Source organism: Gymnoscopelus braueri, assembly GCF_963280865.1.
Source record: "Gymnoscopelus braueri genome assembly, chromosome: 6".
Taxonomy (NCBI): Eukaryota; Metazoa; Chordata; class Actinopteri; order Myctophiformes; family Myctophidae; genus Gymnoscopelus; species Gymnoscopelus braueri.
The window spans coordinates 5,985,081-6,002,697 of record NC_137607.1 but is presented as its reverse complement, the minus strand read 5'-3'; the positions used below and the strand labels follow the sequence as shown (position 1 = coordinate 6,002,697).

At 37.3% G+C, this 17,617-nt stretch overlaps 3 protein-coding genes and 1 long non-coding RNA gene across 4 annotated transcripts in view; all 4 read left to right on the top strand.

Moving 5' to 3' along the window:
• Positions 1 to 3,506: 3,506 nt before the first annotated feature.
• LOC308087641 lies at positions 3,507 to 4,359 on the top strand. The gene is made up of 3 exons (XR_013933356.1): positions 3,507 to 3,579; positions 3,877 to 3,969; positions 4,205 to 4,359. It is a non-coding gene; the product is annotated as an uncharacterized lncRNA (long non-coding RNA).
• A 738-nt stretch (positions 4,360 to 5,097) lies between these two features.
• Positions 5,098 to 7,644, top strand: LOC308086735 (B-cell receptor CD22-like; the record flags this gene model as incomplete). Its single annotated transcript, XM_080430383.1, has 5 exons — positions 5,098 to 5,389; positions 5,872 to 6,153; positions 6,376 to 6,457; positions 6,568 to 6,595; positions 6,703 to 7,644. The coding sequence occupies 5 exons, from the start codon at positions 5,098 to 5,100 to the stop codon at positions 6,811 to 6,813; spliced, it is 795 nt and encodes a 264-aa protein (XP_080286509.1). The 3' UTR covers positions 6,814 to 7,644.
• Positions 7,645 to 10,494: 2,850 nt separating this feature from the next.
• Positions 10,495 to 17,617, top strand: part of LOC308087637 (B-cell receptor CD22-like) — a 66,481-nt gene continuing 59,358 nt past the window's right edge. Inside the window, exons 1-4 of the mRNA XM_080431660.1 lie at positions 10,495 to 10,505; positions 10,987 to 11,060; positions 11,297 to 11,389; positions 11,770 to 12,090. Of these exons, the coding sequence (XP_080287786.1) occupies positions 11,335 to 11,389; positions 11,770 to 12,090 (376 nt within the window). The 5' untranslated portion in view covers positions 10,495 to 10,505; positions 10,987 to 11,060; positions 11,297 to 11,334. The remainder of the gene's footprint in view (positions 10,506 to 10,986; positions 11,061 to 11,296; positions 11,390 to 11,769; positions 12,091 to 17,617) is intronic.
• LOC308087638 (uncharacterized protein) overlaps positions 14,457 to 17,617 on the top strand; it is a 38,153-nt gene continuing 34,992 nt past the window's right edge. Inside the window, exons 1-2 of the mRNA XM_080431661.1 lie at positions 14,457 to 14,484; positions 14,710 to 14,737. The gene's annotated coding sequence lies outside the window, so the exon portion shown is untranslated. The remainder of the gene's footprint in view (positions 14,485 to 14,709; positions 14,738 to 17,617) is intronic.

The following is a 17,617-nucleotide window of genomic DNA, read 5'->3' as shown; positions in this document are numbered from 1 at the left end:
ACTTCTACCATTTTTCAGGGTATTGCAGGCTGTTGATATTTTAAATACATCCTTAATGTGGCATAGCCTGGTAAACCCTCCCTCCGGAAATCTCAATTCCATTTCATTACTCCTGAAATGAAATGGAATTGAGATTTCCGGAGGGAGGGTTTACCAGGCTAAATCTGGCAGCAGAAATAGGATATTTATACAAACATACTGTACAAACAAACAAACAAATAAACAAACAAACAAACAAACATACTGTACAAACAAACAAACAAGCAAACAAACAAATAAACAAACAAACAAACATACTGTACAAACAAACAAACAAATAAACAAACAAACAAACATAGTGTACAAACAAACAAACAAACAAACAAATAAAAACAGTTTCACATGGATGCTTACCCGACAGTTGTGAATAATAGCCTAGAATTAAAAAGAAAGGAAGGCATTAGGTTCAGTCAACTACAGTTGTGTCCATGTGTGAACTTTGTCCCCTATTTTTTCATTGTGTGACAAAACATAATTTACAGAAAAATAAAAGATACATATCTGGACTACAATTTCCACTGACACTTCTATAGTTTTCCTCAAATAAAAGTAGACAAGAGACAAAACTAAAACTACATTTCCAATACTTTATTTGGCTATATTGAACATTATTGTACCACCACTATGTCCTGTCAATTGGAATGTAATGTAAGATTCCAGGAAGCATGAGCTCAGAGTTATATGATATTATCAGCACTACTATTAACAGTGCTATGCTATTAGGCTATAATACTTGGATAAATTGTGACACACGTGTTGCAAATTTATACACAATAGTTAAAGGGATAGTTCACCCAAAATAAATCATTTTTTTCTATCAATTAGTCACCCCATGGAGACTTGAATTCATGGATCTCCATGGAGTGACTAATCAATAGAAAAAAAGTCATTTTGGGGGTGAACTATCCCTTTAAAGTCTGTCATTATGACACACTCAACAATTTGAAGATAATTGTACTCAAGATAATCCCAATTAAGGTCCCACACCTAATCCCAAAGCCTGTGGAGTTAGTTTTATGTCATAATATATAACCATTCATAACTTCTCTAAGTAAATATCTTAAAGTATAGCTTTTAACAGAAAACCCTAGTGGCCTAATCATGTTTAACGGAGAACCCTAGTGGCCTAATCATAGAAATTATACACCACAGTGTATAATTTGTGGCAGGTGCTGTGTCTTTACCAGCACTGATATCTAACACTTTTGTTCTTTTGCATTTGATTATTGCCCGCATGCCTATCCATCCTGGAAGGGGGTCCCCTCTTTTGAGATCCTTCCTGAGGTTAAAATTTGTCTTTGTTAAATGTGGGCCTGTAACAGTGATTAAGGCACACTTGACTTTAGTTCACTGATAAATTACATTGATTAGATAAAATTACTGGGGAATTGTTCTGTAGGTCAAGGAATGGAAGAAAATCTGAATAGTAAATGTAAGTTCTAAATCAAAACCAGTGGGGGGGGATTTAATGCTGATAGAACGTACAACAGTGGCTCACAATGACAGAGCAAAGCCCTATTTTTTGTAATTGGTCATGTTTAAGTCAAAGCTTATCGTCAGATAATTATAAACAAAATATGTATAATAAAAAAATGGGAAAACTACGGCAGCAATATAATAAGAGTGCAACTGAGCAGGCCATCCTAGTAACAAAAGAAAGTTGTATTTGCTCCGTTTTAGCCTTGGGTAGAAACATAAGAGAATATGTCTTTTCTTACCTTTAAGCTGCAGGACGAGCATGAGAGATATCCCACACAGCTGCTTGTGGAGGTTCATGTTTGTGTCTTCATTTCACTGACCTGATCAGCATTGTTAAATAGCTCTGTCCTCAACTCCTCCCATATAGTGGCACCTGACATCAAACTGTTTTGACATGTCACTGGTTTCCTCATTGCTCTCTCATCCAGCCTGCACACGCACGCACGCATGCGCACGCGAACACGCACACGCACACGCACACGCACACGCACACGCACACGCAAACGCACGCACACGCACACACACACACACCCAGACACACACACACACACACGCACACCCTTCCTTCAGGTAAGTAACATAAAACCCTTTACAGTAACAGGTAGTAAGATAAAACTTTACAGATAAATAAAAGGTGAGTATACATTTCTTTTTGTTGTCTTTTTTCAACCAGTAAATATGAAACCAAAACGTATATAATACCCAACGGGGTTACACAACGATGGCCGTCAGCTCCCACCCTGAGTCTCTCCATACCTGGGGTTCCTCATCCTGTTCAACATTCATCTCATTGTGAGCTTGTAGATCAGCTATTTTCAAAAGATTTTAATACATTTTATACATTTGAAAACTTGTGAAATGGGACATTCTGCATAATGAGTACTTTATACTTTTGGCACTTTAAGTACATTTTGATACCAATACTCTTGTACTTTTACTCAAGTAAATTTTGTATTCCGGACTTTTACTTAGTAACAGACATTGTAGTATTGATACTTTTACTTAAGTAAAAAAATTGAGTACTTTATCCACCCCTGTTAATTACAACACCTCCCTCCCTCGTCCGGGGTGGAGGTGGCCTTTCTGTCATCATGACACACTCAACAATCTGAAGGTCATCGTACTCAAGACGATCCCAGTTAAGTGTGCACGTCTAATGCCAAAGCATGTGATGTTTGTTTTAAAACATACAGTCATAACTCAAGAGGCGGCTGTTTGTAGCTATACAGTTGTTTGTGACCATTCATAACTTTGTATTTTACAGCTTTCTTTCTTTAACACACTATTATAAAACACAAAAATAAAAGTCAACCGTTCTGTGTAGGAAGAGAGGAGAGAAAACATTCTCACGGTTTTAACTTGTCTTCCCTGTTAGTTTGCTCGGTGTGCGTTGTTGACGTGGTTACCAGTATATCTAGACTCTAGATGACTATTAATGTAGATGTGATGCTGTGGTATTTACAGAGCATCACTTTGTGCCGCGCTGCCAGCTTGTACTTCTGCTATTTTTGATCTTTATCTTGAAAGTGTTTGAACAATGTTTAATCATTTCGACTTTTTTTTACTCAAATCTTCTCTTATGGGGGTCCCTGGCACAAAACATTTTCAGATGGGGGTCCGTGGCCAATTACATCATTTTGGGGGTACTACCTTGGCACAAAAAAATAACTACTGGTTTGGAAGGCATTTGTAGAATGGGCCTCAGGTCTTAATGGGTTAAGAGTTGATGGTTATCAGTATGTCTAGATGACGTTAATGTAAATGTGTGATGCTGTGGTATTTCTCTATGAGTGTATTTAACTATATGGATGTCTAAATATGACATTAAGGGGAATTCACACTGACCCACTCACACGTCACTTGACCAAGTGGCCGTGTTTAAGGAGTTGATGGTTATCAGTATGTCTAGATGACGTTAATGTAGTCATGTGATGCTGTGGTATTTCTAAGTGTATTTAACTACCATGGATGTCTAAATATGACACTAAGGTGAATTCACACTGAACCTCACACTGGCTGACATGAGAATCTATTGACTAGACAGACACGCTTTGGAGACGGGTGAGTACAGTATGTCTGAATTAACTCATTGTAACTTAGTAACAATGATACTTTATATATTCACTGAGGTGATTGTATCTTATACTGATTCATTCACACTATTCAGAAAGGTTAGTGAAGAAGTGGTCAAAATAAAACAAAAACACTTTTAATAAATCCATGTGATATTATATCACATATACAGCGTAAATATGAAAATGTAACATTAACATTGTCAGCCATAGAATTATTGACAGCTTATTACATAACAGAGAGTACAGTACATGTGTTGGTTGTGAAGTGTGTCTTTCATTGCAGTTACTTGATGCTGGGGTCAGTTTTCACCTCAAGATACCATGAGGTTTCTAAAGACAATCAGTGTGATCCTGGACATTCTGATCTTGGTACCTGGTAAGGACAGTTTGAAATGGTTTCATATTCCAAGCGTGTTCTCCCCTCATACATTTACTAAATGGCTTCCAAACTGCACAAGTAAAAGTCAAGTAGAAAATACCTACTTTCAACTATGTGACATCATGTCGAGTCACAATCTACTTGATGGATAGAATGTGGCCAGAAAATCTAAACATAACAATCTAAAGATTTACATTTTTGTTGACAGCTATTTATGTTTTGTCTTTTACAGGTGTTTGTAGTGGAGAGTATGGAGTGAAATTCACCAATCCATCTCCATGTGTCATGAGAGGCTCATCAGTAGATATAGGTTGTTCATATTTCTACCCGGGGCGGGACGCTGTCACTGATACAATCTGGTTCTCCCAGGACCCTAAAACGAATGACACTGAACAGCTGCCACATCAAGGTCGTATTGAATACATTGGTAATAAACACAAGGCATGTACCCTGAGGATCAATAACATACAAGACAGTGATAAGAAAAAATATTACTTCAGGTTTTTGACAACAGGTTTTGAGTGGACCAGTCAACTAGTATCTTTGTCTGTAACAGGTAAACAAGAGTACTTTTTTAACCTTTCATGTAATCAAAGTCAAATCTTTCATGTCAATCTCACCAACTGACGTCCATCTTGTTTTTATTCTTCTGATCAGAACTGTCTGTACAGGTGACTCCTCCCACTGTGTCAGAGGGGTCATGGGTGACACTCACCTGTCAAACATCTTGTAAACCAAGACCCAACATTGTCTGGTTTAAAGATGGACAACGAGTATCCAACCCAGGATTCCAGGCCAACATAGAGGATGCTGGGAGTTACCAGTGTGCTGTTGAAGGACAAGAGACATGGAAGTCTGAAGCTGTGGTGTTGGATGTGCAGTGTGAGTTTATGAGTTCATGTGAGCTCTTTTTCTCTCTTTGTCTGAATCTTTTTCTCCGTTTCATTTTATTCTATAAATACATATACAAATACATATAAATACATATTCTATACAAATACATATTACAATAAAAATCATATTAAATGCATAATTATGTATAGTTTGAAATGCTGAATATCTATGTAACATTTGTGACTCAAATATGTGTAATTTATTATACCTTTCTAGGTGTTTTTAAGCTGAATGACATCTCAACTGCTTTTTCCTCCTGCAGATGGTCCAAAGAATGTTACTTTGATCATCAGTCCATCATATGTCCTTGAAGGAGATTCAGTCTCTTTCACCTGCCATAGTGATGCCAACCCCAAAGTAAAAGCACAACAATACAAACTGTACAGAGACCAGAGGTTTGTGACATCAGCACAGAGTCACACCATCTCTAACATCCAGAAACAGCACAGAGGACAGTACAGCTGTCAGGCTCACAATGACATCAACACAATCATGTCTGATCCAGTACCTCTTGAAGTTCAATGTGAGTATGGTCATGTTTGATGTTCTCTAAACTTAGAATTGCAAAGACAATAAAACATGTGAAATCTATTGTATTGACATACCCCACCATAAAGATTGGTTAAAAATATGTTTTATTCATTAAAATATAATCCCAGATTATTTCTTTTTGCTATTGTTCTTGTTACTGCTGTAATCTAAATTTAGAATTGCTCAAACAGTTCAATTCAACAAACAGTTTAGTTGAATCTACAGTGAAAACAACTTTATTATGAATGGTAAATGTACACATTATTGGATCGCTGTGAAAGGTTACTTCCTGCAAAACCGAATCAAACGTTAAATGAATTTTATGTAAATGTATATTGAAATCAAATTCAGGTACTGCAAGATTTAATGAGACAAATAACAGAAAATAAAATATCAGAATACATTAAAAAATATCAATTTAAAATAAAGTTATGAACAACTAGTGATGCTTTCTGTGCCTTTCTTGACCTAAAGCGAGGCCCTCAATATCAGTGAATCCACCAGGAGAAGTAGTTGAGGGCAGTAAAGTGACTCTGACCTGCAGCAGTGATGCTAACCCACCAGTACACAACTACACCTGGTACAAGAGGACTGGGCCTCCTGGTTCCAGCTCCCTGGTCCAGGTAGGGTCAGGACAGGTGCTGGTTCTGGCCTCTCTGCAGCCCTCCCACACTGGACTGTACTTCTGTCACACCAGGAACTCACTGGGAGAAAACAACTCTACTGAGGTGCTGCTGCACATGGACACAATAGACAGTGAGTAGACAGAGGAAGATGTTGGAAGGAATGATTGTAATAACATGTACTTTACAGTCTGTAACCTGACAACTACATCTACTAAAGTGTATTATGTAGTTTTAGATGTAGTTTTAGATTTAAAATATAAAGAACGAGAAAACTACACTTTAAATAATGTTTAATAATTGATTTCATTCTCTGATGATAATTAATGTTAAATATGGTGTCATTTTGCTGCAGGTCATCTTGTCATTCTTCGTGTTGGTATTGGAGTCAAGGTGTTGGCAGTGCTGCTGCTTCCTTTGGTTATGTGGTGGGCCTGGTGAGTTTCCTGTCATTATAATTCCACAATGAAAGTTATGTTCTTGTCAGTATTGCAACACATTAAAACATAAAACAATTGTTTAACATATTTATTTCTTGTTTTTAAAGGAAACAAGATTCTGACATGGACAAAGAAGTGAGGAGAGCTACATTATATTAACTGATTGCACTTATCTAAACTGATGATGAATTTTATACATTACGATTTATTGATGATTATGAATATGATTCACTGTGTTTCAGGAGGACAGTCCAGATTATGTGAACATCAGTGGAAGTGTTGGTCGTAGACGAGGCTTCATCTCCTCTGCTGATCAGGACACCAGGGTTGTAGAAGAGGAAAGCAACGTGTAAAGAAAGACAGAAACATGAAGATGTTCCTTTACATTTACAATAGACCAGGTGCTTATCAGTGTCTGCTGCCTGGACACTGAAATACAGCTTGTGAAGCCAAAATCAGCTAGCTTGTTAGTAGAATAGCAGAACATATAGAAAATGTACACTGTCATAAAACTGTGTTGAAAGAGTGAGATTCCCAGAGTCATCACACCCATACTGACCAGAGAGGAGAGATGAAGATGAACAGATTGAGTCAGAGAGGAGAGATAGTAGAGTGAGAGAAAGAGGAAGTGCATACATCTCACACGCACGCACGCACACACATTGAGGAATCAGCAGAGGAGTTGTGGGTGAAATAGAGAAATGAAATAATGTGGTAAAGATGTTATGGTGGAGTTGGGAATAGAAAGGGGAGAAACCCAGAGGGTGGATAGGTACTATAAAAAAAACATTAGGAAATACAGGCTACGGATGCCTTAAGCAACATCCTTCCAAGATATTGTCTATAATTCCCCCAGCTATCTTTTAGTTGCTCTGTTGTTTTTATTTTGTTCCTCTCTGCCTGATGAAAGAAAAAGAAAAGGGTAGATTCTCTTGAAGGTGCTGTTATAACATTTCTACAGAGACAGAGGTCAGCTAGGTCAGCTGTTAGGGAGTTAAAGTTGGAACAGACGTCTACTCTGATTCCCTCCAAAATGTGGTAACATGTATTTGTATATTTGTATAATTATATTTGTTTTATTTCTTTGATAGTTCAACACATTTTGATTAAGTTGTACTCATGTATTCAATGGATAGTCACATGCTAAGCTAAAGTGCCTGCAATAAAATCATATCTAAAATTTCTATTATTTGACTTTGTCACTATTTATCCACATCATGGTATTTCAGTTCTATGGTGAATAATTGTAACTCCTGCTGAACAGCAATCTGGGAACCCATCGTCAAATAAAAAGGAAAAACAGCACCCTCTGCTGTTTTTACCTGTTCAGAGCAGAATCTGTTCTTGAGAGATTAGCTAAACAGTAACATATTACAGTAGGTGTTGCATGATTGACATTGTGAAAGGTTGGCTCTAACCATGAATCTACATTTCCTTGTAGTAAAAGTTTACGTACTGACGTCCTGATATGCACAACTACTAATATGTCATTAGAGTTGTACTACAGTTAACTAAATAGTATATTTCTACAGGTCAAAGGGAAGTGCATTTAGGTAATAAGCAGGGAAGACATCAGGATGCAGGTAGTGAGAGGTCAGATGAGTCCACACTTATACCAGCTTTAATATAGCCTTAAATATTTAAAAGTGTGATATGCTCTGCCTAAACACTGACCCCTATAGGAGGGAAACTAGCACACTAGGTGGTCTGTTATTGTATATTGTATTTACTAAAAGTTAGATTAACTAGCAAACAGTGTGCAGTAAATGCAGTGTATACTGTCAGCAGTTTGTATGGTTAAATAAATGCAGTGTCAGTTCACAGTAAACAGTTTGTATTTAGTTAAATGCAGTCTCAGTACACAGTACTGTCCTGCAAAGTCGGCTCTGCTGTCCTGAAAATGAACAGTTTTGACCTGCTCACCCTTGGTGTAACACTGATACTAGATAATGTAGATAATCACAGGAATAAAAATAAAAAAAAACTCATTATGAGAGTTTTTCTCACATGAGACACGTTGCTCGTGTTGTGAGCTTGTAGATCTGCTATTTTCCAAAAATGTGTAAAAAATAAATTAAAATAAAATGTATTTAAATGTAAACTTTTTTTAAGGTATAGAATGTGCCTCTGTATTGGGAAATTAGTGTGCATTATGTTATGTTGTTTTTTGTTTGTTGTAACTTTTGTACTGCTGCTATCTTTGGGCAGGGCTCCCTCAAAATAGAAATCTTGTACCTCAATAATAATTTTAAAAAGTCTGGTTTTAGAAAGAAACAAGTGAACTGGCATGCTCAACTCAAAGGTATTCAAACTTAGTACTATTAACAATGCACAGCAGCAGATTCTCACGGTTTCTAAGACATAGTGGTTGGGTGTGAGAGGTGTGAAGTGTTTTTAGGTCATGGCTAACACCTCTATCTCATGCACACGATGTCTGTAAATGTGAACCTGCTAGTTTTTGTTGATAGTTTTTGACGGGTTAATCAGGGCACCTGCCATCTCTAAAGTCTGTGCAAGGTCCTGGCATCCATTGTAGCATCAGGATATCTTGGTGGTATTGCCTCCTACCAGGTTTAGTATTTATTTATAATCACACCATGTCAGTGTCATATTGGCAATACAGAATGAGTTTGAAAATATTTGATAAACACTGTTACATGCATAGGTGCCAATCCCATGGGTCCCCAGGACCTCGAGCACCCGTGTGTCGGTCAGATGGTGAATGTGTAATGATTTGTAACGTGCACAGGACGCATGATGTACCCGGTCTGATGATAGCAGACGTCATTCTGAACGTATTTCTGACATTCAAACTCTCTCTGTAATCTGCAATGTCTGATTGTTAATTCCTTGTGCCAGTTAATCTCTCTCTCTCTCTCTCTCTCTCTCTCTCTCTCTCTCTCTCTCTTGCTTCCTTGCTCTGTGTCGCTATCCGTCTCTCTCTTTGTCAAAGCCTTGTTCTCTCTCGATTTGAGATAGAGAGAGAGAGAGAGAGAGAGAGAGAGAGAGAGAGAGACAAAGACACAAACAGACCGAGAGAGAGAGAGAGAGAGAGAGAGAGAGAGAGAGAGAGAGAGAGAGAGAGAGAGAGAGAGAGAGCACTTTTATTTCCTGTTTCAAAAGGTGGTTGACGTCACATGCGTGTTTCTCTGTTGTCTGTGGTGGGTGGGTGCACAGATCTAGGGTAGCGTCTTTGTATCACACACACACACACACACACACACACACACACACACACACACACACACACACACACACACACACACACACACACACACACACACACACACACACACACACACACACACACACACACACACACACACACACACACACACACACACACACACATACCAGCAACTACTAGGAGGGGCACCCATGGGAAAAAGCACTCTTTTTGTGTCTGTCTGTCAGTGCTATTGTGTGCAAGATAGGCCTAATTTCAAACTCTTCTTGTGTATAAAGTCAAGTTTATTAGTTGTTTTCCAGATGGGCCCACTGTGTGTCTTGTGTCACACACGCAAACACGTACCCGTACACAACAACGGATGTTCCATTTGCACTTCAGTACATGAGAGCATGATTTCTTTGAAACACTAGTGTTGCAGCAGTGGCTTAGGGGGTAGAGCGGAAACTTCAATCCCTGAACCCCCCTGTGTTAGTGTTGAAGTGTCCTTGAGCAAGGCACTAAACCTAAACTGCTCCCGATTTGGTGCTTTGCATGGTTTCCTCTGCCACCCCCCATCAGTGTGTGAATATGTGTGAATGGGTGAATAATACATTGTAAAGTGTTTTGGATAAAGGCAGTAAATAAAAGCACCATTCACCATTAAGACAGAGAACAATGAACTAAAAGTCAGCAGTAGTTAAGTTTCATACTGTCCATTCTTAATCATAAATGTGTACAAGTAATGAAGGAGGTAACAACACATTCTGGTGGTTTTAACCTTGACTTCCTTTTCAGTTGTGTGTGCGTGTGTGTTGTTGATCTGGTTATTAGTCTAGATGTTAATGTACGTACTGGACAGACAAGCTCTGGAGACAAGTGAGTATGTCTGATGTACCTCATTGTAACTTATTAACAATGATACTTTATATATTCATTGACAGGATTGTATCTTATATACTGACACGTTTGATAAGGTAGCATGAGGTCACTTTCACTTCAAATCATTCAGAGATGTGAGTGAATAAGTGGTCCACACCTCACAGTGTGCTATTGTATATATTTTATTTAGGTTTATTTACTGTTATTAGAATTGTTACTTCATTGGTTTTTATTGTTTTGCTTTGTGTAAACGTACTCTTGTATATCTAGCATGTAACTAATCTTGAATAATGAATAAATATACAAAACTTACAAACTTTCAATGAACCATGTGAAATCATATCACAGAAAGAGTAAATATGATGTAACATTAACATTTATTGAGACTCAGTAATCTGTACTCTAAATGTGTGAAGACGAGGGAGGAAGGGAGTAAACAACACATTCTAGTGGTTCTCATCTTGATTTCTCTTTTTAGTTTTAGGTGTGTGTTGTTGATCTGGTTATCAGTCGTTAATGTAGACGTAATGGACAGACAAGCTCTGGAGACGGGTGAGTAAAGTAACAATGATATTTCTTGTTAATGGACAAGCTTGTAAGGCAAGCAAGGCAAGGCAGGTTTTTTGTATTGCACAATTCAACAGGCATTTCTAGGCAATTCAATGTGCTTTGTATAAAACCAATTTTTCTGATTGGCTACAATTGGCTTTCAAAGTTTGCGGGAGGGGCCCGTTTTTGCAAATAATGAGCACACCGTCTGATTGCTGTGAAAATGTCTTTCATTGCAGTTACTTGATGCTGAGGTCAGTTTTCACCTCAAGATACCATGAGGTTTCTAAAGACAATCAGTGTGATCCTGGACATTCTGATCTTGGTACCTGGTAAGGAGAGTTTGAAATGGTTTTAAAAAATTACTTCCAAACTGCACAAATGTACAAATCAAATACTGTATTCAACACATAGTTAAATGTTGTGGGTAATATACATATATAATTATGTAAAAAATATTGATGTAAAGTGATTTATATTATATTATATTATATTATATTATATTATATTATATTATATTATATTATATTATATTATATTATATTATATTATATCATATATTTCTACTTTCAACTATTTGACATCATGTCATGTTATCACGATCTAATGGATCAATGAAATGAGGCCAGAAGGTCAGATATTATCTCATTATAAAAAGAACAATAAAAGATTGACATTTTTGTTGACAGCTGTTTATTTATGTCTTTTACAGGTGTTTGTAGTGGAGAGTATGGAGTGACCTTCACCAATCCATCTCCATGTGCCATGAGAGGCTCATCAGTAGATATTGGTTGTTCATATGATTACCCAGTGGATCACACTGTCACTTATACATACTGGTACAAGAACAATGTCATTGTTCACTTTGGCTCTCAACTTCTTCAAGGTCGTATTCAATACATTGGTAATAAACTCCATGATTGTACCCTGAGGATCAATAACATAGAAGACAGTGATAAGGGAGATTATCACTTCAGGTTTTGGACAACAGGTGATCAGATGTCCAGTAAACCAGTATCTTTGTCTGTAACAGGTAAACAAGAGTACTTTTTTAACCTTTCATTTAATCACACACAAATCTTTCCTGACAATCTCACCAACTGACTTCCATCTTGTTTTTATTCTTCTGATCAGAACTGTCTGTACAGGTGACTCCTCCCACTGTGTCAGAGGGGAGACGGGTGACACTCACCTGTCAAACAACTTGTAAACCAAGACCCAACATTGTCTGGTTTAAAGATGGACAACGAGTATCCAACCCAGTATTCCAGGCCACAATAGAGGATGCTGGGAGTTACCAGTGTGCTGTTGAAGGACAAGAGAGATGGAAGTCTGAAGCTGTGATGTTGGATGTGCAGTGTGAGTGTATGAGCTCTTTCTCTCTCTTTGTCTGAATAATTATCATTATCTTATTCCATTAATACAACTATTAGAAAGAAAAATCATATTAAATGAATATGTACTAGACGGCACAGGTCTACTTTGGAACAATGCAAGTTGGGGACTGTCTGTCTGTCTGTCTGTCTGTCTGTCTGTCTGTCTGTCTGTCTGTCTGTCTGTCTGTCTGTCTGTCTGTCTGTCTGTCTGTCTGTCTGTCTGTCTGTCTGTCTGTCTCCCTTTTATGCTCATGCTCATGAAGTTCTTTATCAAATGTTCTTAAAGAAAATAATCTTTTAAATATATAGATAAGATAATATAAGATGTTTATTGCCACTGTATGGGAAAATTGTGTTTAGTGCATCCACTTAAAACAAATATAACAATATATTTTAGCGTATCAATGTTTATTTCTCCACAGACCCTCCAGAAATGCCCTTAGTGTCAGTGAATCCACCAGGAGAAGTAGTTGAAGGCAGTAAAGTGACTCTGACCTGCAGCAGTGATGCCAACCCACCAGTAGACAACTACACCTGGTACAGAGACAGAGGAAGCAGCTTTATCTCCACTGGTCCTCAGCTGGTAAAGGACAATGTATCTCCTGCAGACTCTGGACAGTACACCTGTCAGGGGACAAACAAACATGGATCCCAAATGTCACCACCTCATTCCATTAATGTTCTCTGTGAGTTAAATGACAATAATGCTGCAAATCAATTACTCATAATCTAATGTAAATATAAAAATATCTATGACCACAGATGAATTGTCGTTTTGATGTTTCTATCAAGATGCACCAGTGAATGTATCAGTGGAGGTCAGTGCACCAGACAATCCAGCAGAGGGCAGCAGTGTGAACTTGACCTGCAGCAGTGATGCTAACCCACCAGTACACAACTACACCTGGTACAAGAGGACTGGGCCTCCTGGTTCCAGCTCCCTGGTCCAGGTAGGGTCAGGACAGGTGCTGGTTCTGGCCTCTCTGCAGCCCTCCCACACTGGACTGTACTTCTGTCACACCAGGAACTCACTGGGAGAAAACAACTCTACTGAGGTGCTGCTGCACATGGACACAATAGACAGTAGCAGTGGAAAAAGTAGGTCTCCTTGGATTTTTTTTTACTTAAGTAAAATGTATACTTGAGTAAAAGTACAAAAGTATTAGCATGAAAATATACCAAAAGTAAAAGTATTCATTATGCAGAATGTCCCGTTTCAGAAGTTATCATATGTATAAAATGTATAAAAAATCTTTTGAAAATAGTATACAAGCTCACAACGCGTCGCATTGCAACGTGTTGTGAGCTTGTAGATCAGCTTTTTTCAAATAGCTAAAGTTTAAATATGGCTGAAGTGGTTAATGTATGTTTGGTAAAAACAATACAAAATCCATGAAGTAAATATAACTAAAGTTTTCAAATAATGAAAAGAGTAAAAGTACAATGTTTTTGTCTGAGATGTAGTGGAGTAGAAGTAAAAGTATAGAAAATTGGAAATATTCCAGGAAAGTAAAAGTACCTCAAAATTGTACTTAAGTAGTACTTGAATACATGTACTTAGTTACTTTACACCACTGATAGACAGTGAGTAGACAGAGGAAGTCGTTGGAAGGAATGATTGTAATAACATTCTGTCTGTAATACAGTCTGTAACCTGACAACTAAATCTACTAAAGTGTATAATGGAGTTGTAGATGTAATTATTTAAAACTATATAAAGCATAAGAAAACCATACTGAATAAACTGTTGACTGATTTGATTCCTTCTCTATTAATAACTTATGTGAGTAGGTCAAGTTTCTCTAAACTTAAAATTGCAAAGAACACTGATTTTGAATACTTTTTTGTCCAGTGTTGTCCAAAGTTGGTGTAATATTAGACACCACACACAGTAATCAATAATAACTTTAGAAAAACAACCATCGGAAAATCTCATTTTAACTTTTCTCCTCAATTTTATTGTGTTTCTCCAAAGCCAACAAAGCTCGATCTGGAGTTGCAGTTTCACTGTTTGTGCTGATTTTGGTTTTCGCCATTGTTTTCTGGGTCAGGTGAGTGTGCTTGCGTGTGTGTGCATGTGTTTGTGCGTGCGTGTACTAATTTTAATGAAGCAGAAGATACTTTGATGTTAAATGTTACACTCACTTTTATAACAAACGTGAACTTTTCAATTGTGAGCTTTTGACATCAGATTCCATTTCAGACTTAGACTAAGATTATTGCAATTTCATTCATCACTAAATTATTCAAATAATAAAAGTATTTTGATTTGACAGGAAGAAAAGGACAAATTCAGACCAAGAGGTATTTATTTGTTTGGATTTTGCTGTTTTAATTTCAGATGTTTCACAATTTGTATATGTTAACACTATATATAATACAGACATAAAATTTCACTGAAACCATCTGTTTTATTTTCTTTTTTTGTCCCACACCAGCCTGCAGCTGTCCCTATGGTCAGTGGGAGGGGCTTGGAATCTGTCCCAGTGGTCAGTGGGAGGAGCTTGGCATCTGTCCCAGTGTTCAGTGGGAGGAGCTTGGCATCTGTCCCAGTGGTCAGTGGGAGGAGCTCAGACCCTTCAGTCCTGCAGGTGCATCAAGACTCTTCCTCTCATTCTCCTCTCCTCTCCTCTCCTCTCCTCTCCTCTCCTCTCCTCTCCTCTCCTCTCCTCTCCTCTCCTCTCCTCTCCTCTCCTCTCCTCTCCTCTCCTCTCCCTTCCTCTCCTCTCCTCTCCTCTCCTCTCCTCTCCTCTCCTCTCCTCTCCTCTCCTCTCCTCTCCTCTCCTCTCCTCTCCTCCCCCCCTCCTCTTCTCTCCTCTTCTCTTCTCTACAAACAAATAGACAGACAGTTTCTTTTTAGCCTATCTACTATCATCTGTTAGTTATACAAATTATGATACGTTGATAGGGTGATTGTCTAACAACTGCACTGTATAGCAGTTGGAGAAAATGTAATAACAAATTATAATAATTTATTTTTTGATTGATTTGATTTTTGTAATTTTTGGAATGCTGGGTTTCATCATTCCATTTCATTACTAATTACACTTTTGCCATTTTTATCTTGTATTGCTCAGCAAGAGGAGGATGTTGTCTATTCTTCAGTGACATTCAAACCAGGGACCAGCACCCAAGCAGATCACAACAACACAGCCCTGCAACACACACTGTAAGTTATAAAAATTGATTTGATTGTAATCATAATTGAATTACATCATCAACTATGCACTGAGAGTCAGAAAAACAAATGCACAAATCCAGATGCATTTCCAATATTTTAATTAGACATATTTTAAATAAGACCAAATGGATAAGTTGTGTTTTACAGAAGTATGTTTCCTGTGCTGCTGAAGAGCCATTAGGGTAACATGTGTAGTTCTTCTCTACATTAGTATGAATGGATGTGTATTGTTCTTCTCAGGTCTGGTGAAGCAGGAAATGAAGATGTGATCTATTCCACTGTGAAGGAAGACGTCTCTGCAATCTATTCCACTGTGGATAAAACTAAAAAGGCAAAGTAAAAAACAAAGTAAAAGTCTTTCTTATTCTGTCTGCAACTCACAATATGTGATGCTGAACCTAATTATTGGATTATTCTGCTGCCATCTAGAGTTAAAGAGGCAGAACTTCTTCATCTAAATGTATCATGAATTATTCTGCTTGCTTATGAAACAGGATGGAGGATTAAAGGTTTGTGAGACAATGATGTATTAACTTTACAATTAACATTACTAGATCATTTATTATGTAAATATGTTCAATATGTATGTGTGGGGCAAGGGAGGCGGGGCACCAGGGATAAAAATAAATAACCAAAACTATTGATTTATTGACCAGAGAGGGGAAAATCCCACCAGCAAATCACAACCTGCTTCTAAGGGATGGAAGCATATTGACAAGCTCCTCTGAAATGTTGTATTTTTTTTAAACTAATGGAATGTTTTATTCCTCGACAGCATTTATAGTATAGATTTATAGAAGATGTATGTAAATATAATGCTTTGCTATGCTAAACATCTGTTATGAAAGCTCAGGAAAGGAGTCAAATGAAGTTAATAATTATGTAATAATTTGTTAAACTTGTGACTTCAGGAAGATGTCTTTAACATTATGTTGTGCTTGTGTAATAATCCCAGTTCTTTGGTTTCATTCAGCTGCAGTAATATCCTAACTGTTAATCACTCTGTCTGAGTGTGTACTAGTGGATCCAACCCATTTGGGCCCCTTTACTGAGAGTGTAGAAACACTCTACACTTTAAATTGACACTGAGAATGTTACTGTGAAGACAGTGTCATATAATGAATGTACAGATAGATAGGGTTTTCATTAAATGAGCTTTGTTGAACTGGACTCACCGTTTTAATCCTTTTGCTTTTAGGATCATGGTCATTCAATAAAAAACTTGCTCTTACACATACACACACATTGAATCACCACTGTAACTTGAAGACATTTTAGCTCTTAATTGAATTGCCAGAACTCCAACAATGTCTATAATACATACACAACACATACTAGACTTTAACCTGTTCCTCCTTTCACTCAGAACCCAATTTTATACTGATTAACAGTTTTGGAGAAATTAAGGTCAGAAGGTTCCCACTTCAACACCATTTACAATGCATCAGCAGACTTCATCAAGACATCTTAACCCTAGTAGCTACTGTAGCTGTGGACTGGTTGGTGTTCAATGTCCATGGCTACATATAGCACAGTGGGTAGTGTATGCCTCACAGCTGGATTTAGGCTCTGAATTAATTGTATTTCACATAATTTACCTTGCTTTCAAAATAAATAAAATAAAACATCTTTGAGATTTATTTTGATAGCGTGACCAGTATTCAGGACCTTTATATCATAAAATTATGGTCATAAAATTATATCAGCTGCTCCATGTATGGAACAATATATATATGAAAATGATGAAGTTTATGATGTTCTTTCAACATAACCATTTTTGTGGCGTCTGGGGAGGTCTGTGTGACTAGAACCACTCGTAGTTTTATTAAGTTATACAAAAATAAGAAAAAAAAGGTTTATCAAATAAAAAAAGTGTACATTGTACTTATTATCATATACTGTATACCCAGTGGTGGAAAAAGTACCCACATTCTTTACTTAAGTAAAAGTACCAATACTGCAATATAGAAATACTAGTTACTAGTTACAAGTAAAAGTCCAGA